The sequence below is a fragment of the Mus caroli genome, chromosome 7, assembly GCF_900094665.2.
Source record: "Mus caroli chromosome 7, CAROLI_EIJ_v1.1, whole genome shotgun sequence".
Taxonomy (NCBI): Eukaryota; Metazoa; Chordata; class Mammalia; order Rodentia; family Muridae; genus Mus; species Mus caroli.
The window spans coordinates 127,654,490-127,676,045 of NC_034576.1; the positions used below are offsets into that span (position 1 = coordinate 127,654,490).

At 50.5% G+C, this 21,556-nt stretch overlaps 1 protein-coding gene across 1 annotated transcript in view; it reads right to left on the reverse strand.

Annotated features, from left to right (window-relative positions):
* The window catches only part of Gtf3c1 (general transcription factor IIIC subunit 1), a 66,285-nt gene continuing 44,729 nt past the window's right edge, over positions 1-21,556 (reverse strand). The window contains exons 23-37 of the mRNA XM_021166027.1: positions 21,303-21,491; positions 18,080-18,237; positions 16,509-16,651; positions 14,898-14,979; positions 13,482-13,594; positions 10,878-10,940; positions 10,076-10,169; positions 7,343-7,515; positions 6,341-6,628; positions 5,491-5,750; positions 4,522-4,811; positions 2,945-3,455; positions 2,392-2,431; positions 1,487-1,679; positions 1-773 (exon numbers count right to left, since the gene is read on the reverse strand). Of these exons, the coding sequence (XP_021021686.1) occupies positions 546-773; positions 1,487-1,679; positions 2,392-2,431; positions 2,945-3,455; positions 4,522-4,811; positions 5,491-5,750; positions 6,341-6,628; positions 7,343-7,515; positions 10,076-10,169; positions 10,878-10,940; positions 13,482-13,594; positions 14,898-14,979; positions 16,509-16,651; positions 18,080-18,237; positions 21,303-21,491 (2,825 nt within the window). The 3' untranslated portion in view covers positions 1-545. The remainder of the gene's footprint in view (positions 774-1,486; positions 1,680-2,391; positions 2,432-2,944; positions 3,456-4,521; positions 4,812-5,490; positions 5,751-6,340; positions 6,629-7,342; positions 7,516-10,075; positions 10,170-10,877; positions 10,941-13,481; positions 13,595-14,897; positions 14,980-16,508; positions 16,652-18,079; positions 18,238-21,302; positions 21,492-21,556) is intronic.

Genomic DNA, 21,556 nt, shown 5'->3' on the forward strand with positions numbered 1-21,556 from the left:
TACATTTCATCTCACTTTAATTACAAAATAAATAAATACATGCCAGGGGCTTGTATCTAATGGAAAGAGAGAAAAATGAAACAAAAACAAAAGCAAAACCTATAGGCCTGGCTTCTGGCAGGAGGGGTCCCCATGGGAGACTGGGGCTCAGTCCAGGCCAAGTTGGGATGCCCTACAGTAAGAGGAGCAGATCCTGTCAGGTACCCCTGTGACGTGTCTTTACAAAGCCCTCCCTAGAGTCTGAATGGTGTGGTGGGTTTCAGGTGAGTCAGGGCTTGGTCATCAGCTCTGCTCTCCAAACAACATCCACCCTGCTGCTGCTGCTGCTGCTGGAGCCTGAGTTCAGGGCAGGACATGGGCCTGCAGGAAGGCTGGGCACCTGGGAGCAAGAGCAGCACGGGTGGAGGGGACTCAAGTCACCTGCTAGTTGCTACACCTGGGCTGGGGCCTCGCTGTGGGAACAGCTGGGGAGGACAGGGCTCATGGACAGTCCAGGTGGAGCCGTGAAGCAGAGGCAGAGGCTTCCCTGCTGGCCAGGGCAGCGTCTATAAATGGATCCACTTGTTCCAGTTGATATCATGGGGGAAGACACGGCCCAGACGGATGGTACAGTCCAGCGTGGGCTCATAGAAGGTGACAGTGCTCTCGTGGCAGGAGAGTGCCTCAGCCTCACTGGCCTGACCCAGGCCCTCCACCACAGGCCTGGAGAAGAGCGAGACACTCGCTGGCTTCCTCAGTGTCCGCTTCTGGATACAGCCAAGGGACTCCAGGCCCTGCAGATACAGACAGGTGGGTTACAAAGGCTCTACTTGCTCAGGGATCTGGTGTTGCTGCACTTATGGAGTGTAGTGTTCCCAGGCGGAATATGGCCAAACATGGCCTTGAGGGAGGCAGGGCTTAGCAGGAAGGTTTACATCAAGATGGGTAGGAGAAAGTATGGAAGTTGTCGGTGCCACAGTGACCTCTGGAGGACAGGCGCTCTTCAGCCAACAATGGCTGTGGTGGCTTCCCACTAGGAAGTTCAGGGAATGTCACACACTAAATGTCAAGTTCCTAGTCTGTTAGGAAGCTGGAGCCCAGAACACCATGGGAATGAGAGCTCAGGGCAGCCGCTAGCCCAGGCTGGGAAGCAGCTGCTTGTGCAGAGGTCACACAGTCCTCAGCTTTCCTCGCCACCTCCATTTATTTACCAAGGATTCCTGAGGACCTGTGAGCATGTGACCCTGAGTGCGAGTCAGGAGGAAAACAGCAGGCAGAGTAAGACAGACCAAGTGCAAACGGACCCAAGGGACAGTGAGCTTGCTGCAGGGATGGGCTGCAGCAGGCACAGGAGAAGGGAATCAAGAGCCAGGCAGGGCCTCAAGGACAGTAGCAGACCCCTCTGCCAATGGCCAGAAGGCACTGAAGGTTAAGCTGAGGTGGCGACACCCGGGATGTGCTCCCCGCACCCCAACACACAGCTGGGCTGAGATGCCTTGGGCCCTACCCGGAGCAGCTCAAGGACAGCAACAGGCTGCAGGACGCCCTGGTAGTACTGCAGCAGGCAGCTCTCAGGAACACCGGGCCTTGACATGATGTGGTAGAGCACAGCCTCCAGCATGCCTTTGCACACGGGCATGTTCAGGTGCCCGTCCACACCTCGCCATGGGCGGCCGATGAAACACACTCTCTCACAGCCACTGGAGATGGGAGAAGGAGGGGACATACATGCTGGTCACAGACAGACTACTCTGGCTCAGGGAGGCCCAGAGCTTGGGCACTATCTGCCCACGGCCCTCCCTGGCAGGACAATCCCTGGCTAAGTGCAAGTAAAGCCTAAACCAGAACCCTCCCCACTGTCTCACTCAGATGTCCCCACAGCAGCTCTGCCTCGGGCACAAAGCTGCCACTAACCCAGGGCTGATGGGTCGCATGGGGCAGGGGCAGGGGCAGGTTTTGCTAGCTCTGGTGGCCATGGCTGAAAAGGAAGGTCCATTTGTGCCTTGGGAGTCAGATCCAGGGTACAAAGCCTTGCTGGGCTCTGTGGGCCCTGCCTGGGGAGGGCAGAAGAGTGCAACCCCTCTGGCGTGCTGTCGCTCAGCTACAGGACTGAGGGGCTGCCCTGGGCAGGCAGTTCTGAGTTCTGCCTAATGTGGTTACAGGCTGGCTGGGAAGGCCCTCTCTTCATCTGCGATGGGTCTAAGGACACAGTGGGCTGTGGGAGGAGGCCCAGGGGAGCGTCAAAGCCCTTGGCTGGGAACGTCTGTTTAGGGCAAACTCCCCAGGCTTGCACCCTACGCAGGAGCTTCTTTCTTACAGTGACTGACACTAGGTGGGCATCTTCCACTAGCCTGAAGGCTGAGGCCACACTACTTCATGCTCTGCCCCTCCCTGTGAAAGATTCCCAATTACCTCTCCCATGCTGCCTGGGCCATGTTGCTCTCTGTAAGGCCTGTAAGAGAGGAAAAGGTGGCAGGTTCTTAGAAGGCAAGTGGGAGGCCATGTCCTTTGCCTCTCTCCCCTCATTCAATGGGCACCAAAGTAGATAAGCAGTGACCAGAAGGAATAGCCTTCTAGAACCCAGAGTATGGTACTGCAGTGGTGGAGGCCAAGAGCCCTGACCACAGGGCGAGTGTATATCAAAGTTCTTGGGCAGCAACAGCCTATAGGAACAGCAGCTATCTCAGGGGAATGCCCGGCCACAGGCCAAGGCCCAGAGGCTTCTAGGAGTAAGCTGGTTGTCCAGAGAACTTCTCCATGGTCACTACATCAAGTCCAATGCTTGCACGGCTTGGCCCTGTGGGCACATCTGTGGAAGGCATGGAGCCTCTGCCTCTGAGCACACCTCTGAGGCCTACTGTGACTAGGTGAAGCCTTGGGTGGCAGGATAGGTTCCCAGTCTGAGGTGGTAGGCTAGAACAGTCATGTGCAGGATACAGAATGGGAGAAGTGTTAAGGTCAGTACCTCTGGGGTCTTCAGCGCCTTCTGGAAGCTGGAACTCACAGCCCAGCTGCTCTAGGCCTGAGACACCAACATTCTCTTGGTTCTCCTGTCTGGGGCCCCCTGCATCTGCATCTTCAGGAGCTGCAAGCGGAGCTGGGGCCTGGGCCTCTGCCTGCTCTTCTGCTCCAGGCCTAGGGCTGGCAGCCACATGGACATCCTGCAGTGTAGGCTTCTTGGCAGGGAGCCTTGTGGCTTCCTCAGCATCAGTCTCAGGGCTCTGAACAGAGCAGTAGGGACGCTTTTTAGTGCTATGGGAGCTGACTGGAGGCACCGCTGCTCCCTCAGGGGTGTGGTCTTCGATGGAAGGCCCCTCAGGGAGTCTGGATTGGCTGTCATCCCCCGAGGCCTTAGTGTCTACTTCCATGTCTCTCAGACGCATTGAATGCAGAAGCCAGGGCTGTGCAGAGGCCATGGTCACTAGGCGCACAGTGTTACCTCCAACTTCCATGACTTGTTCCTGTTCCACGAGGTCCTAGAAAAAAGGGACATAGTGTCTGTTGGGGAAGGCAGATTTTACCAGGTAGGTGAGTGGTTGGCACTCCAGCTAGGGTCAAGTATTCTGAGTGGGCAGCAAGCTCAGGTCCAAAGGGATGAGCCTAGCATCTGCCGACGGAGCTGCAAGCTGCACGGGCCTATGTGGGCTCTTTCTATACCTATGGCGTTATTCAACACAGCCTGATGTCTGAAGTCAGAATAGCTCCAACTGATAGGACTCTATGACTCTCCTGCCTTCTGTGTTCTCATGTGGGTCCTGGCAGTTCCAGAGGCGGTCACTATTTCACCACAATGGCAAGACTCCCTTGTGTTTAGGTCACACCTGACCCCATTGTTTGCTTCTGTGTAGGGAGTGTTCCCCAAATCACCAACACGCCTTTTCTCCTATAAACCCCTCAAATTCATTGACAGACAGCGCCCAGGCCTTGCATCCTGTCCGGGGTGCTAAGGTCAGCAGAAAGTGCCTGGCTTACAACCCTCTTTCTCCACAGCCTGAGGATATCTGAGGGCTCACAGTTTCCAAGGCTACAGTCAGAGAAGAAACACTTTAAAGCATGGAAACAGTATCCCTTGCACTGTGAGCTTCTCAGGGCCACATGCTGGCCTTCATTCTGGCTGGGTTTCCTGCAGTGGCCCTTGGAAGCTACATGGTCCCAGTCAACCCCATGTCTTACAAAATCGATCTCACATGGGAGCCTCCACGTCAGACCACTGATCTGCATCCTGCTCCTAGAAGCTGCTCACAGCAAGCAGACTGATGTTCTCTGGGTCCAAGGGACCAGGCAGGTAGTGAGTAAGCCCAGGGAGTACAGGAAGCCTTGGGGGAGGGGAACTGATAGAAGAGCCATGGAGGATATGGCCTATCCCAAGGAGGGATAGCCACTCTAGGGCTCAGCCAGGTCCTAGATCTGGGGGCCAATGGAGTTTAGGGATATGTCCTGACTTAAATACTAGCAACTGAATTAATTAAAGGAACCCACAGGCAGGCATCACTTCTGCAGTGGAGTGGTCGCCTGTGCAGCTGTGTCTGGAACTCAGCTCACCTGGATATAGTCCAGGAACGTCCTGGTGCGCCTGTCTGCTATCTTTTCCAAGGCATAGAACTGCCTGCTCAGCTTCTCCTTGTCAACCCCGAAGCAGCCAGCAGCTGCTACAGCCTGCAGGATCTCTAGGGAGGCAGCCACATCCTCAGGACTGTACCCTGACTGTGCCATCTGGTGGGCAAACTCTTCTGGGCAGTGGGTATGCAGCTGTGGATCCACCAGGCTGGTGAAGGAGGCAGGGAGGCAGGAAAGACCAGCCTGGAGCTCTTCCAGTGGTGTGGCTGTGAACCCTGAGACCATGAGGGAAGAGAAAAATCAGCCAACAGAAACCCTTCTTGGGACCAACACATTGATTGAGGCAAGATCTGCTCCAGCACTAGTTCACTATTCCCTAAGGAGTCATGGGGTCACCTTCTGGGGACATACTGGGCTCCAGTAGGCTGACTCTTGGCATATAACTGTAGACCAGATTGCTGGCCCACTGCAGCTGTCCTGAGCCCTTCCTAAATCTCATGTTTTCCCTACCCCTTAACCCTGAGTGGTGCCCCAGGCTCCTTCCATGTACCCCGGCTTTTGCTCAATAGCCAGGAGGGCTTCTTTAGCTGAGATAGCAACCTATAGGTTGGCACAGTATTTTTGCATGCTTCAAACTTCACACAGAATAGAGCTCTGACTGGGCAAAAAGCCCAGCAAACACAATCCACCCTGACCGTACAAAGGACAGCTGGCTGCAGGGTGGAGAAGGGCAGGGCCTTTCTAACCCTGTTCTCTCCCAGCAAAGAGAAAAGGTTTATGCTATCCAGAGCTTCCTGAGTGATTGGCACCTGCAAAGGAGGTGGGTGGTGGCAATGGAGCTGAAGTCTCACCTTTGACTGCTACAGACAGCAACGCCACCCTTCAGAGCTCCGGGGCTATGTGCCTGGCCATGGTGCCAGGAACCCCATACCTGAAACGTGGCAGGACACTCACCAGTGGGCCCAAGCTGGGTGGATGCAGGGGTGTTGCGCAGTCGGAATTTAACCTGGCAGGAGTTGACCACAATGCTGTCATTGGGGTTCAGGTTGCGTGTGCTGACCATGCCAGGCACTGTGTAGTAACCTCTCATCAGCAGGTACTTGGTGTGTGAGGCCTGATGGGCCTTTACTTCCACACCCTGGCGCTTGGTCCCTGAACCTTCATCCAGGTCTTCCTCTTCCTCGTCATCATCCAAGCCACCATCTTTCCCCAAGCTGCAGAAGAGAAGACAACTAGGTGTCTGGCCTTGGACCTGGCCCACCTGTGCTACACAGCCATCATCAAGCGGCAATTGTTGTCAGAGACAACATTCATTTGAGGTGCCCTTTTTTTCTGACACCACCCAAAGCCTCTCCCTCCCCTCCCCATGAAGGCCATGCTTGGCTCTGTCACAGTTAAGGGCCCTGGGCTTATATTTCCTTCCCTGCGGCACTTCCTGTGACCTCTAGAAAGGTACCACTGCCCCGCAGCTCCTCGTCCCCATTGGACAGGTCTGTAATGGAAGTGCGGGATCCTGAGAACTCCCTGGCCAGCCAGTGTAGCTGAATCGATGAGAACGTCGATATGCTCTCAGAAATGAGAGGGAGAGGCCCCAATTCAATTTCTGGGTTCTATACCTCCATTCTCATGTCTACACTCCCACGAGGATGGATGTACATACACCACTTGCTCAGACTGGATGGCTGAGCAGGTAACCCTGGTGGTCCCACAAGAAGAGGAAGTGACCGCACCCAACGCCTCAAGAACCCATGTGTTCCCAAACTGTGAGCAGAGCTGCATGCACAGTGCTGCCCTGGGCTCTGACCTCTTCATGACCTCACTCTCCACCATGGAGCTGTCCACCACCACGATCTGCTCTGGGATTCTGACATCCACAGAGAGGAGCCCCAAAGAGAAGAGGGCCAGGGCTGTTACACAGTGTCCTCCAGGGCTGTCCAAAGAAAATGCCACCAGGTCATTTGAAGAGTCACTGCTATCCAGGTCCTTGAAAGAAAAATGATCAGGCTGGTCTAGCATGCCGTTGGTCCGCAGTCTGTCGTAGAACTGGAAGGATTCAGTGCAGATGGTGGTGGGAAATCGCCAGGTGAAAAGCCTGCAGGTAAGGCAGAGAGGAGGCGCCACTGAAGAGCTGCTGTTGAAGCCCGTGCTGGGCCACCCTGGAAGTCACTGTACTCAAAACAGCCTGCACCCTCATGCCTGAAGCACTCCTGCCCACTGTGATGGGAGATAGTGTTGCCATCCAAAGCAGTCTAGACATCTCTCCCCTATTCACCTTGTACATCCAAGGGGCCAGTCTTTTCATCTAAGTTAAAGACCTTGCCAACAGCTCATGCCAACAGCTGCTGACCCAGGGAGGAACCTCCTTTTGTGACAGTTGACAGGACAATCTCACTGCCTGCAGATGCAAGCAGAGGCCAATCCTCTGACAAGAGCCCAGAGAGTAGGGACCTCAGAAGAAAGGGAGCCTCAAAGTCATCAGGGAAGGACCTGGGGGTAGGGCGAGCTCCAATGGGAGAAGCCAAAAGAACTAGTGGTGGACCTGCTGTGTCCAAACGTGGCCCCTACTAACTTGAGGCTGGCATGAAATGCTGAGTGAGGGGCTTCCCACACTTGCAGTCAGGGACTGGCAGTACAGAGATCCTGGGGGCAGGAGGTGCAAAGGGCTCTGAGAAGAATGGGGGAAGGATAAGGCTAGCCCACTTGGAAAGTGCACTGCTTCCAAACTTCCCCCAATTGCTTCATGGCAGCACTCCTGCATGGGAGACAGGCAGAAAGAGAATCCCTCCTGGGCGCAGGACATACTCACTTGTAGTATGACTGGGAGAGCTGGTAGGACATGGGCACAAAGGGCACGGCACGGTTCTTCTTGGGGCCCTGGGAGTGGCTGACACGGCGTCGGTTGACCAGGCTCCTCTTTTGGCACTCCATGAAGGCCCGCACCAGCACGGGCTCCCGGAACTCCCGGTAGAGGCGGAAGATCTGTGACAGCACATGGAACGGTAAGGTGCTAGAAGGGGAGCCAGCTATGGCAGCATGGAAACTGCAAGGGCCACACTCACAGCAAGACTGCTCAGCTAGCCAGCCTGAGTGTCTCCAAGGGGCTCTGAGGCTCTTGGATGGCAGTGATCCTGGGGGCTCTTAGTGACAGTGTACACAGAGGCACAAGGGTTAAGTGATTCTCCAAAGTCTTGCTGTGAGGCAAGAGTGAAACCAAGAAAGCAAATTGACCTCACTGCTGAGGGATTGGGTGGTCATTTGGGGCTTGTGTCACATGGAGGGTTCTCCTGGAAGAAGCCATCTGAGGTCTACACTGTTTCTTCTAGGCAATCAGACTGCCAGACCTGGGTGTATAGTTAGATCCCAGGGGAATAACTGCATGGGTGGCATGGAACAGAGATTTTCATCCTACAGTTTTTTTTTTTTTCATCCTACAAGAGTAGGCAGAAGCTAGGCATGGTGGCACATGCCTTTAATCCCAACACTCAGGAAGCAGAGGCAGGTGGATTTCTATAAGTTCCAGGACAGCCAAGACTGTTACAGAGAGACTCTGTCTCAAAACAAACAAACAAACAGACAAAACCAACCAACCAACCAACCACAAACAAGTGGAGAAACAGCTGCAGCCAGCACTGGGGCTCAGCCTTCTATGACTTCTGCTCTTGACCACTTGCAGGGTACAACCTTCAGACACCTGCTGCTGTGTGCTGGACCACACCGACTAAGTGGATCCTGAGAGCCTAGGCTGCCACAGGAAAGAATCTTTGTAGTTGTCTGAGAACCTGGGTTGCAGGGGAGTCTAAGAGATCTTGTATGAGCCTCTAATGTCACTATGGCCCTTAAGTCCTCAATGTTAGATTCTGGGAGCCACAGTAGCACCCTGCCTGCTTCTCACGTGACTTCCTAAGCATCTGGGGTACAAAGCCAGTCTTCGGCACTCTCCATCTGAGCCCATGTCCCTGGAGAAGAGTAGCTCGTAGCTGTTTACTTTCCTCTCTGGGGCAGCTCACTGGCCTGGACTCCCTGCTGAGGCATCTTTGCTTTCTAAGTAAGTACGAACCCAACAAAGAACTGCTGTGCCATGTCTGAGTACTTGGGACTTCTGCCTCCCTGTCTACCCTCTCTGTTGTTCAGACTTACAGAAAAGGCTTTGTGTTCTCCAGCTGCAGAATGCCCATGAGACCAAGGGACAGTTTACCCAATAACCAGGTTCTCACTTGGAACTGTGGACACTTCCTGGGTACCAAAAGGCACAAGAAAGTAAGTGCTACCTAGAAACAAGTGAGTGCTTGCTGGCACTCTCAGATACAGGGGTCCTAGGTGTCCTTGTGGGAAACAAGTGTACCAGGTGACTTAAAGCGGGAGAGATCAAATGACACTTAGGGACCAGCCGAGGCATGTCCACTGCTGCTCAGTCCAGGCCAGGCCAGTGCTCTGAAGCAAGGAAGCAAGGAATCAAAACACCTTCCTGTCAAACATAGTGGTGCACACTCTTAATTCCAGTACTTGAGAGCAGATTTTTGTGAATTCAAGACTAGCCTGATATACACAGTGAGTTTCAGGCTAGCCAGGACTACATAGTGAGACCATCTCAAAAAGATGGGCCAGAGAGAAAACTCATAGGTTAAGAGCACTGGCTCCCAGCACCCACATTGCAGCTAACAACTGTCTGCAAATCTAATTCCAGACTCCCTCTTTTGGCCTCTGTGGGCAATGCACTCCATGTGGCTTATTGATAGACATGCTGTCAAAACACTCATATGCAAAATAAATAAATAAATAAATAAATAAATAAATAAGCAAGCAAATCTGAGAACAACAACAAAGCCCCAAACCAGGCATCGTCCTGCAGCAGCAGCAGCTCTCCCTGCTCTCCCTTCTCTCCCTGCTCTAGCTCTATGGCACAAACCTTACCTAGAAGGCATCTGTAGCCTCAGCATAAAAGGACCCTTTGACAGCCAGGGTTAAATGTCCATTTTATACAATCTAGAATCACCTGGCAGACTTCTGAGCATGCCCATGAGGGATTATCTTGATTACAGTAATTGAGGTAGGAAGACCTGCCCACGATGGGTGGCTCCATTGCTTGGCTGGGAGCCATGGAGCAAAGGACCTAAGCAGCAGACTCAGCAAGCGTTCATTGCTCTGTCTGTCTTTTGACTGCAGGGACTATGTGCTTCAAGCTCTTGCTTTCTTGACTTCTCTGGCACAAGACTTTCTCTCTTGAGTTGCTTACTAAAATACTTTATCTTAACAACAGGAAAAGATACCGAGATAGTGGTCCAGGGCCTCTGAATCAGAACCAGGGACAGGGAGGCACAGGCTTACTGGGGTGGCATGCTGAAGAGAGTGCTTGCACAGTGTGTAAAGCCTTAGGTCTGACCATAGCACAACAAATAAACAAGTCAAAACTCTAACAAGTAAGAATGAAAGTCATTTAGGACCCCTGAGACTCCACTGCTGAAGAGAAGAGAGAGTGGGCGCCCACATAGCTCTGGATCCTTAAGGCCCCGAAGACCTCTGTGCTGAGGCCAGCACCCACCTGGAAGGACTGGCAAGAGTTGGACTGGCTGTTAGAGAGGGACAGTGTGCTCTGGATCAGGTTCTGTAGCACCAGGAAGTGGATGTCCTCCACACTGAAACACAGGAAGTACGAGGCTGTAGGAGGCTGCTGCCCTCAGCAGCACTCCTGAGGTGCTGAGTATACACAGAGTCCTTAGTTAAGATAGTTCAATCCCATAAAGTTGCTATGAATGCTGAACCAGTCACAAAACCAAATTAAATGGCAGTGTCTAGGACATACTAATTGTTCAAGTCACACACAACACACACACACACACACACACACAAAGTGTTCCCAGCTAGATGTCTGCCTGTAATCTCAGGCTGGGATGGACGGGGCCCTGGAACAGAGCAAGTTCCAGGCCAGTGTGAGAAACAGAGTTAAGACACTGTCTCCACACAATAACACCTTACTGGGTAAGGGCAATATGGTGGGGAACCAGCTTCTAAACCAGCTAGAAAAGCTATGTTTTTTCTATCATGACTCTAAATGAGAAAAAAGGATTATTTTGTACTGCAAACATTGAATATTGCTTATATGAGATGAGAAAAAAAAGCCATTTTCTGTTGGGTTGAGCTCACGTAAGACAAATGGGTGTCATCTGAAGCTAGGGCTCGGCCAACTTCCTCTATAAAAGGCCAGACTCCAGAGGCTCTATTACAACCTCTCAGCACAGAAAGGAAAGCAGCACACTGAATAAGCAATGTGGATTCACAAAAGCAGGCGGCGGTGGTGGCGGCAGGCTGGATTTGGCCATGGCTGAGAAGCGGCCATCACTCACCTACTCAGCTCATCCTCCTTCCTGACTCGGTCCTTCTCATCCCCGATTGCCAACACTCGGTACCTGCGGAGGGGGCAGAAGAGCATGATGACCGGCAGGCGCCCTCCACGGAGCTGGCACCTGCTCATGGCGGCCACTCACTGCTAAAGGGCTCAACACTCGAACTCAGTACACGCAGAAGTGCCACCAGGTTTCACCCATCCAACACGTCCACTCTTATGACTGCAGGCTCAGAAAGTCAGTGTGCTCTTTCAAAGCACAGTGGTTACACATAGATGGGCAAGGGCACCAGGATATATGTGTGTGTGTGTGTGTGTGTATGTGTGTGTGTGTGTGAGAGAGAGAGAGGGGGGAGGGAGGTGCTTATTCACAGGTATTTACAAGTGCACGTGTATGTGTATGGAGGTCAGAGGTTGACCATGGGTACCTCAATCACTCTCTGCATTATTTACTGAGGCAGGGGTCTCTCACATGCACACACAGCTTGGTGAGCAGCTACTCTAACTAGCCAGCTTGTTTAGGGATTCTGTCCCTGCCTTCTGTGCTGCCATGACCTTAGGTCTTGGCTCTTAGGTAGGGGCTGGAGGTCTGTCTGATCTCATGGAAACCAAATAGGAAGGTGCTAAGAGACTGAAGGCAGGAAGGACAAGCAGAGGGAAGTTTACAGTGAAGCTGAGGAATTAGTGATATATTGTGCTTACAGATAATAATTAATAACATACGACAAATATTAGGTGCCTTATAAATACCATTATCATTTGTCAATAAAAAAGTAAGCTGGTTTATATGCCCCAGTACAGGGGAAAGCCAAGGCCAAGAAGTGGGAGTGAGTGGGTAGGGGAGCAGGGTGGCAGTGTATAGGGGACTTCTGGGATAGCATTTGGAATGTAAATGAAGAAAATATCCAATAATAAAAAGAAAAAGGCTGCTCACATCGAGTGTCAGTGAGAAGTGGGATGCTGAACTGTCATTGGCTGCTACTGAGGGTGAGACTTAGAAGAGCTAAGACTTCAGCATGCTCTTTTTAAAAAATGAAACATAAACCTAGTATTTGACTCAGCCAGTTCGTTCTTTAGTATTTCTTCAAGAGAAATAAAAGCACTTGAAAAAAGAAAAAAAGTAAGTTGGACGTGATGACACACAGTGTAATATAGTATCTGGGACGATGAGGCTAGAGGATATGAATTCAAGGCCAGCCTGGGCTACAAGAAAGACCCTACTTCAAAAAACAAATTAAACAAACAAACTACCACCAACAAAACTGAAGGGCTGGGGGTGTGCTCTGGGATCTAGTATTTGCCCAGCCTAACATCCCAAGTTTAACCTCTAGCACCACAGAAATAAACACAAGTAAACAATGTAAATAAACATCAATGCCAATGGCAGAAGAACAGGACATTTCCTCTCCTTTCTGTGAGTTTTATGCAATATCGCTTCACCTGAAACTCAAGTCAATCTAAATTCATGGAATTAATGGTTAAAACCACAGGTCTCCCCAAAACTAAAGTAAAACTTCAACTCTGCAATAGTAAAAATTTTACCTAAAATCTATTGACAGAACATTCCACTTTTGATATATGGGAAGGATCTTCTGTTCTGTCCCCAGTCTTAGGACCCAGGTCAATGCTATCAGCCACACCTGCAACTCGCTCTTCCTCTACTGTTCAGAGCTCTGCTTTGAAATCTTTTACTTGTCTTCTTTTAGGACTACACTTGGCCTCTTGTTTGAATGCACATATGTGAAAACACCACTTACAGGCATAGGCACAGACAGATGAACACAGACCATACATCCATGCATGGGGAGTCTAGCAAGTGTTTTACTGCCAATTAAGAACAAAACCCAGAAAATAGCTAGAGCTGCTCATGGTGACACATGCCCATAATCCTAAGGATTAAGAGGTTGAGGCAAGAGGATGCCCAGAGTTAGAGTCTAGCCTGGACTATATGGTAAGTTCAAGGCTAGCCTTGGTTACACAAATCTGTATCATCAAACACAAAGAAGGACAATTACCACGGAGATCTAGAAGACACCATATTCATTACTGAATAATCCTTAGTGATCCCCACTTGAAACACTGAGACCAAAGGGGTCTCCATGAGGGTGAAGAAGGAGGCATCCATATCTGGATGCTGCTGTGGAAACAGGCCCGGTTACTCTCCTTCTCACACAATTGGCTGAGCTAGAAAGCATAGGCTCTGTTATGAGAGCAACTTGGTATGAACCCTGGTCCTCCTTATAGTGGTCAAGCTCTGTGATTCTAGCCTGAGGACAGAAGCCTATGCCTCGCCAGGACTGAAGCTGTGTAGGATGGATGCACAGCTGTTCTGACATCTGGCTATGGTGCTATCCAGTAAGTAAACCAACAAACTTGGCAAAAGCCATACATAACACGGAGCCTCAATTAGTTAAGCAGACAGCAGGGACTCAGTGGAAGAAAAAAAATATAGGTGCCAGGACAAGCAGAACCTCAGATCACCTGACGTAAAGTGGTCAACGAAGGGTCAACTGCAAAGCCAAGTGTACAGGCACTGTCCAGCTGGCTAACATCTGCTACCCACCTGCACTGTGAAAGGTTTGTCCCCCGAGGACAGTGTACCTACTTGGCAAAGAGTTCCTGCAGTGTGTTGGGGATCTCGAGATTGGGGTTCCTCAGGCCAGAGCTGAACTTCTCTTTCAGTTTCTCTACAAATTCTTTAAACTCCTTGGCACAAACCTACAACACAAGAGCTTGAAGTTATCCTTCTCATGGGGGAGAGGCTGTGTGTACACCAAGGGCATCATGGGCAAACCCCTTTGGCAGCCGCATCCCATAAACACCATGCTTGCTCTTTCCTAACCTCTATCCTGAGTCCACGTGTCACCCGAGTGGTGAACATTCACTGCTATGCCAGGAATTGAGTCCATGAGTCAAGTGACAGCCCACCTCCCCCAGCCTGAGGGGAGATGTAAACATGACCTACACTGCCCCCAGCATGCACATGGACACACCAGTCTTTCTCAGCTTGGTCTTCCTTGGCTGCCTCACGTAAGCTGGTCACTCCAGCTCCCCCTGCACACCTTTGGGTGGCTGCCTCATGCAGAGCACTGTCCCAGATAAGCCCCCATTCAGCCTTTCCTGTGGCTCAGGCCCCTAAAAGCTTGGGATGTATGCAACCAGAAGATGGGTGTCTTCCCTGGACCTGGGCAGGCCTCGGCCCCTGTCACACCTGGCTGCAAATCTGGGGTGCCACTGTGTCCCAAGGGGGTTGTAACCCCTCTTCTGCTACATCTACTCAGCTATCCCTGGCTTCCCAGTTTCAGGCCAGAGTAGATACCTCTAAAAAGCCCTCAGGGCTAGACATACTTATCTAATGTTTTGTACTCAGCCTGTCTTATTAGTAGGTGTTATGGTTTGGTGTGACACAATATGACTGGACTCTCAGGATGAGTCAGTGCATCAAACCACTACACCAGGACTGCTTGGTTTATAGGACAGGTGAGGTCTTTAGCCTCACGAGGCTGCATTTGCCTGGTGTGTGCACTTCAGCATTCCCAACCCTCTTGAATCCCCTTATGCCTGTGTCTTCTTCATCTGGGAGAGACAGGGTTTCTCTGTGAAGTCCTGGCTGTCCTGGCTGCCTGGTGCCTGTGTCTTCTTCATCTGGGAGAAGGCTTGCCCCATGTGGTGAAGGGCAGTGCATTCTCTATCTGTTCCAAGAGCAACCATGCTTGTGTCCCTTGGCTTCCCTGGCAGCAGGTCCAACACAGGCAGGAAGTGCCTGACATCGCATAGCTACCTCCTTACTCTCAGTTGCCATCTGGCCCACCTGAGCAGCTTCAAAGCCTCTGCCCATTTTTAAAGAGTTTGTTTTCTTAACAAAACAGGCCCTAAGCTCAGCAGCATTTGAAAGTAGCAAGTCGTACGTGACCAACTTTAAAACTGATGCCCAGAGTCAGGACCAATGGCCCTGAGGGCTGCCAGCCCCTCAATGCCTGTCTTCAGAGTACACTGGACTCTGCCACTGCATGGGACCTACCTTTGGGTCTTCGTAGTTACCCTTCCGACTCATGAAATCTCCAACAAGTGCCTTATCTTGGTACACTTCTGCCAGACAGACCCTGTGGGAGAGAAGATCCAGAGCTGCTGCAAGTTGCACCCTCCTGCTTTGAATACTGGGAGCTGCTGGCTTCAGCTGGCTGGGAGCTAGGATCCACTCAAGCATGGGTGGGACAACTAGCTTTGGGCATAAGCACCCTGTAGTGAGTGGCACCCAATCCAAGTCGGGCTGGTCAAGACTCACATTTTCCATCTTGGCTTGTATCTTCCATGACGAGACTGAGGACAGCAACATTCTCCCTCCCTCAGCCCCACCCTATCACAGGTGATTTGTACATGACTGTACACCACCATTTTCTATCAGAGCTGCTGGGCACAGCATTGCTGGCCACCTGCCAGCCTGTCCATGTCTGTGAGGAAAGTGGAACATGGCAAAGGAGAAACAGGTCCACCAAAAGGCCTGGTCAGCTAGAGCCTACCATGTCTGCTGTCAGGGAAAGGAAAGGGTTAGGCAGAGATAGCTGACCTTGGTTTTTTTTTTTTAATCCTACTTCCAGGTGAGCACATGACTTCATCCCCAGGACACAGTCCAGGAGACAGACACAGGAGGACAGAACCCCAGGCCTGCTGACCTTGAAGCCTCCCCCCGCCCCCTTTTCTTTCTTTGTCCCAGGCTATGCTGGGATTAGGCAGTCCAAGCTTCAGACTTTATTCTCTGCCAATTCTCTATCACCTTGACACACCTCTCTGGTGTTTCCTCTTCTGAAGAATGGGACCAGGTGGATATTTTTCCTTCAGAGAAAATTCATTCAGGTAGGAAACAAGAACATTCTACAACTAAGAACAAGCAGCTTCATAGAGAAAAGGCCCTAGGCATGTAGTGTGGAGACCCACGGGGCTGGTCATTCCACGGCCTGTGACTGCAGGTGACTTGCAGTGCAGAATCATTATGTGTCCAGGCTCCCTGTCGGATCTGGAACAAGAACTATTTAAGAGATTCTTCTGTCCCTCCTCCCACCCTACCCGATTCTTGCACTGGTAGCATGCTGTACGTCTCTGTAGGTATCTCCCAACTTCACAGAATCAATCTCTCTGGCTTTCCCTCCTTAGTCCCCTGGGGAAGGGCCAGTAGGTTGACTTCGCAGCCAAGAAAATGCTTTGTGATTCCTGTGTACCTGCTGTCCCCATAAGACCTGGGCCCCACCTAAAAGTATCTGGGGACAACCAGTCCTGCCAAGGGGATACAGTGTGTTTTGTTGAGTGATCCTCAGTTTGTCATGCTTCTCCCAAGAGTAAGCTCTACGAAGAGTTCCTAGGACTGCTCTGATCACAGCAGCATCAGTCAGTGTCCCTTACCACTGTATGGGGATAACCAGGGCAGACGCATAGTGAACCAGCAGCCTTGAGAGCCTTGCTCTGCATCTGCTCCCAAGGGTGAGCTATAAGATCGTGTACATGGAAGTGCTCAGAACCACTTCCAGATTCTGGACTCCACACCCGAGTCTGAGCAGTAGGTGAAGGAGGAGAAAGGGAGCAGGCTGGAATGGAGGAACATGGGCCTCGGCACAGCCTAGCAGTGAATATGGCTTACTTGTAGTTCATGAAAGCCTGGGGATTTTTGACTATGTAGCGAGCTCTTCGTCCAACCGAGTGAGAGGTTTTATCCAAAGACTCTTCAAAGGTAGCATGCAAAATGTCCCGTACGACCTGCCAGGTGACAAATGGTCCTTTCACCTAGTCCAAATATAGAGTGTGACAATTAGTATCTGCAGAGTCTATTTTCAGGACAGCTAACAGAAAGGATTGGGAACGAATGTATCCTGGGAGCCTGTTTCCCCAAGGAGGTCAAAGTGCTCACTTCATGTTTGCCTACCTACACTGTGCCAGTACAGGAAAAGAGGTCAAGCCCTCAACATCATATGGAGCTGTGTGTTCTGGCAAGCACTGAGAGGGGGGTCTTAGTCTCAGGTAAAGTTAAGAGTAAATGTGCTTTGGTATGGTATTCTTTCTTTCTTTCTTTCTTTTTTCACATTGAGATAGGGTTCTCTCTTGTGTCGTCGGGGCTGGCCTGGAACTCCTGACTCCTAGGATCAAAGGTATTCATCACCTTACTGGAGAGGTAGAGAGTTTTAAAGACTGACACATTCTGTATCACGCGCATCTGCAGCATCTGTAGCATCCACAGTGGTAGAAATGAACTAAGATGCAGACTCAGAACATGTCAGAAAACACACAGGAAGGGACTCAAAGACAGGTGATATTTCTAACTCTAATAAGATGTCACCAAGTTTTAGTGAAGAATGGTTGGCTACGAGATGAGGGAGGAGAGGCATTCCTCGCCACCAGCATTGCAATAAAGAGCCACGTGAGAGGTAGCAGATAGAGTTCAGGATGGTAATGGGCACCCTCTATCTTCCTTAGGAAAAATAGGGATGAGATTTAGGAGAGGGTGGGGTACAAGGGTTAGAGACAAATGGCTTCTCCTGGCTGCTGTGCTGGTGATGAGGACAGTCAGCTCTTAGGCCTGCTGTCCCTGTTGGCATCACTGCCTGCCGGGGCCCTGACCCTGCTGACATGGAGCTCATGTCCTGCTGCCCTCTGTAAAGAAGCATGAGTGTGCTCATGCCTGGCTGCACAGCATGCTGGCAGCAAGGAGAGCCGGGGTCCCGAGGTACTGTCGGAATGTGAAGCACGGCAACTCTGGCAGAGCTGTGGAACCTGTCACCACGAGAAGCAACGAAGGGTGAGCAGGGAAGTTACAGTGAGTCTGGAACACAGAGCATAGGGCTATGGCCAGCAAAACAAATGTCAAGTGTCTCTGCCTTAGGGGGCAGCTACTCCAGAGTCCATGGGTACCACAACTGCAGAACCAAGGCAGAAAGCAATGGTTCACAGTACAGAACACACCAAGCCTCTACAGGCAGACAACATAGAACGAATGGGCAGACAAGAGCAAAATGGCTTGACCTATTCTACTGCAGCCAGGCAGAAGTGCACACACGTCTGAAGGCTAGGAGAAATGTAGGCTGGTAGTATAAGTGCATGGGATTCTGGGGAAATGCTTTTCTGGGCAGCCTCTAGGAATGGGGAACAAGTTCAGAGCCATACTTCTCAAAATATAGCAAAAGGCTGCTCCCAGGGGACTGGGGTGATGGGAGGTACCTTGGTGTTGAGGACATTGCTGGCAATTCGGCAGAGCATTAGCAACCCATCCTCCTGCATGGACCAAGAGACACGAAGCCGGGTCATCATCCGGAGGGCATTCTGGTCAGCCTCATCTTGGTAGCGTAGCTTTTTGCTTTTGGCTTCTGGATGCTCTCCTAGAAACACAAGAGGAAAGGAGAGGGTTCTTCAGCAACTGGCTTGAGCTAGCTTTTCTTCCAGAAGGGAAGAGCTCCAACTACACTGTTAAGAAGTGACCAAGCCTGCCAGCTACTAGATAATGCCCAGCTCCAAACAAGCAAAACATGAAGGGTTCACCATCTTCTGACAGCTCTTTTACCCATTTCCTTTGGCTGAGTATCATGGGTTCAGGTGAGGCACTGTGAATGTAGCCCTCACTCCACAGCCAAAGTGCGACAACTGGACCACCATCAATGGGATCCACTAGCCATATAATGCTCCCCACCATTCCGAAGCAGCTAGTCTGATAGAAAGATGGAATGGCCTTTTGAAGATACAGTTACGGGCTGGAATGATGGCTCAGCAGTTAAGAGCACTGACTGCTCTTCCAGAGGTCCTGAGTTCAATTTCCAGCAACCACATGATGGCTCACAACCATCTATAATCGGATCTGATACACTCTTCTGGTGTGTGTCTGAAGACAGTTATAGTGTACTCATATAAATAAATAAAAATAAGTATTTAAAAAAAAAAAGACTCAGTTACAGCACCAATTAGGTAGCCCTGGGGGGCTGGGGTGGAGTTTTCCAGAAGCTTTCAATCAGTGCATGTTCCTCCCATAGCCAGGATTCATGGGCCCAGGAATCAAGGGGTGGAAAGGAATAGTTCCACTCACTATCACCTCTAGTGACCCTCTAGGAAAACTTTTGGTTCCTATTCCTGAAGGTTTGCTTCTAGAGAAGAGAGTGCTTCTGCCAGGAGCCAGAACAAACTTCCCTTTGAACTGGAAGCTCAGACTTCCTCTGGTCACTCTGGACCCCTGATGCCCTTAAGCCAAGGCTTAGAAAGGAAAAAGTGTCCGAGGGTTGATTGATCCAGATTACCAAGGGGAAAGTAGATGGCTTCTCCACAATGGAAGTAAGAAATAGTATTTCTGCAGTACAGGAGATCACTTAGGGTAGTGGGTCTCACACCTGTGGGTTGCGACCCCCTTAACAAGCTTCTATCTTTTATCTATTGTATTTATATCACAATTTGTACAAATAGCAAAATTATGAAGTAGCAATGAAAATAAATTTAACAAAAGGGACTGTATTAAAAGGTCACAGAATTAGGAAGGGTGAGAATCCCTGTGAGAGAAAGTCATTAGGAAAAGACAACTTAATCCAGGCAGGATGATAAAGGGCATAGCCCTTCAGGGATGAAGGGATGGATGGGTCTCTCCTCTAGAAAATGAACCAAGACCTGCTGAGCTGCTTGCATGGGGTAAAAACACAATGAGTACCAGAAGGAAGCCTGTCCCTTTTTGCCTGCTTGCTTTTGCTAGCAAGTCCATTCCTTTTCCAGCATTTGAGTCTATTTCATGATTCCAGCATACACTGAAGATCAGCTGAGACATTCAGCCTCATGGACTGAACACTGACTGGATTTACTGGAAGACAGCCACTGTGGGGCTAGCTGGTCCACAGCCATTCTAAAAAATTCCCTTTATATACTCATTCTGTAAGTCTGTTTCTCTCATCACTTGTCAATCTCTGATTGCTTCCTCTGGGTTCCCCAGTCCTCTGAAGGTAACTCATACATAGGCTTCTAGAATATGTTCAGAGTAAATAGAGCAACAAAAGCAGTACCTGGACCCCCAACTATCTGTCTGCCTGTGACATGCAGATTCTTGCATTCTATAGGGATAGCAAAGTCTATGCTCTAGGGTCATTTTGAAGACTAAAACCAACAGTATAAAAACACGTGCTGGCATCAGCAAGATGGCTCAGCAGGTAAAGTGGTTTGCCATCAGATCTAACAACCTCAAGTCCAATCCATATAGTAGCAGAAGAGAACTACTCTGGCAAGTTGCCCTCTGACCTCCACACATTCACTGTGGCTTGTGTGTACACACATGCGGGCATATACACATACACAGATTAATCTAAAACTATTAAGGGACAACAAAGATCACCTCCTGTAGAGCCCACCTTGACTGCCACCTGATAAAGAAGGCCCTGAGACTGACAGTAAAGCAGCCTCTGGGTGTAACTCAATAGGCTGAGGCTCTGATGGAATACCAGAAAGGAGGGTGCTCCTAGCACAGGTAGCAGCCCTGCCTTCTGTCCACCTGAGCTGAGCTGCTCTGCTCTACCACACACCCCCTGCCATGAAGCTCTGCCTCACCAGCTCAGAAACCGACCACTGAACTAACCTCTGAAACTGTGTGTCAAATACATCCTTCCTAAAGTGTCATAATGACAACATAGAAACCACAACAGCACAAAGTGCATGCTACATTAACTAAAAGCACCATCACATATTCGCACTGTAGGGAGCTCTGGGCTAGGATCCACATATACACATCCAGCCGCCCCATTTTCTCTGAGGAATTCTGGTCTTTCATGTATTTGTAACAGGCTAAGTTAAGGGCTATATCAAGAGATGGGATGTTGTTTATTATAAATGCCAGCAACACAAACCAATAAAGTAGGTTCCTGCTTCAGCATTTTCTTCTCAAGAGCCTGCATCTAGGCTTGATATTAAACATATAGCCTACTTACTCGGGGAGCTGCCCGCTGTCCATCGCTCACTTCCATTAGAAATGCAGTTCAGATGATGAACCACAGACTATAAAGTACCAAGGAAGGCTATGCTAGTTCTGAAGGGACAGTGCAGACTTAAGCCATTCCCAGCTTCCTCCTAGTCTCACTTCAACAGCACCAAGCTTGAAGCAGATGCAGACAAACCAAGACAAACCAAGAGAAGAAAGGAACTTCATTTAGATGACAAGAATCTTGCTAGGAAGAGTGTTTTCCAGTGGAGATGAAATCCAAAATTTGCTACATCAGAAAGTTGCTAAAGAGAAAGGCTGGCAAAGTACACAGCCAGAGAACACTGGGGAAATAGCCCATGCTTTGGTTGGCCAGGGATACAGCCAAGTTGGGGCTGCAGACAGGGAAAATGGACATTTTGCAGGATGAACCCAGGCCCTGTGGGACTAACACAGCAATATGCCATTGCAATGCAAAGACCCAGGTCATGAACATCCCCAGGTGACCTCTTCTTCTTCGCTTGGTCTTCCTTATAGGCTCCTTCTTCAGCCGCTTCCGCTTCTGGCTCTTCCCACCACGCACTTTCCGGTTCCTGCCAGGGGTAGGTTCTCTGTCCAGTTCAAATTGTTCTTCCTTGTCAGCACAGAGCTCAGCATCAGCTCTCCCCTCTGACCAGAGAGGCAAACGGCCACTGCCTAGAAATAACCAGAGGACACAGCTGTTGTGGACAGTCCCTGCAGAGGTCACACAGGCCAGCAGA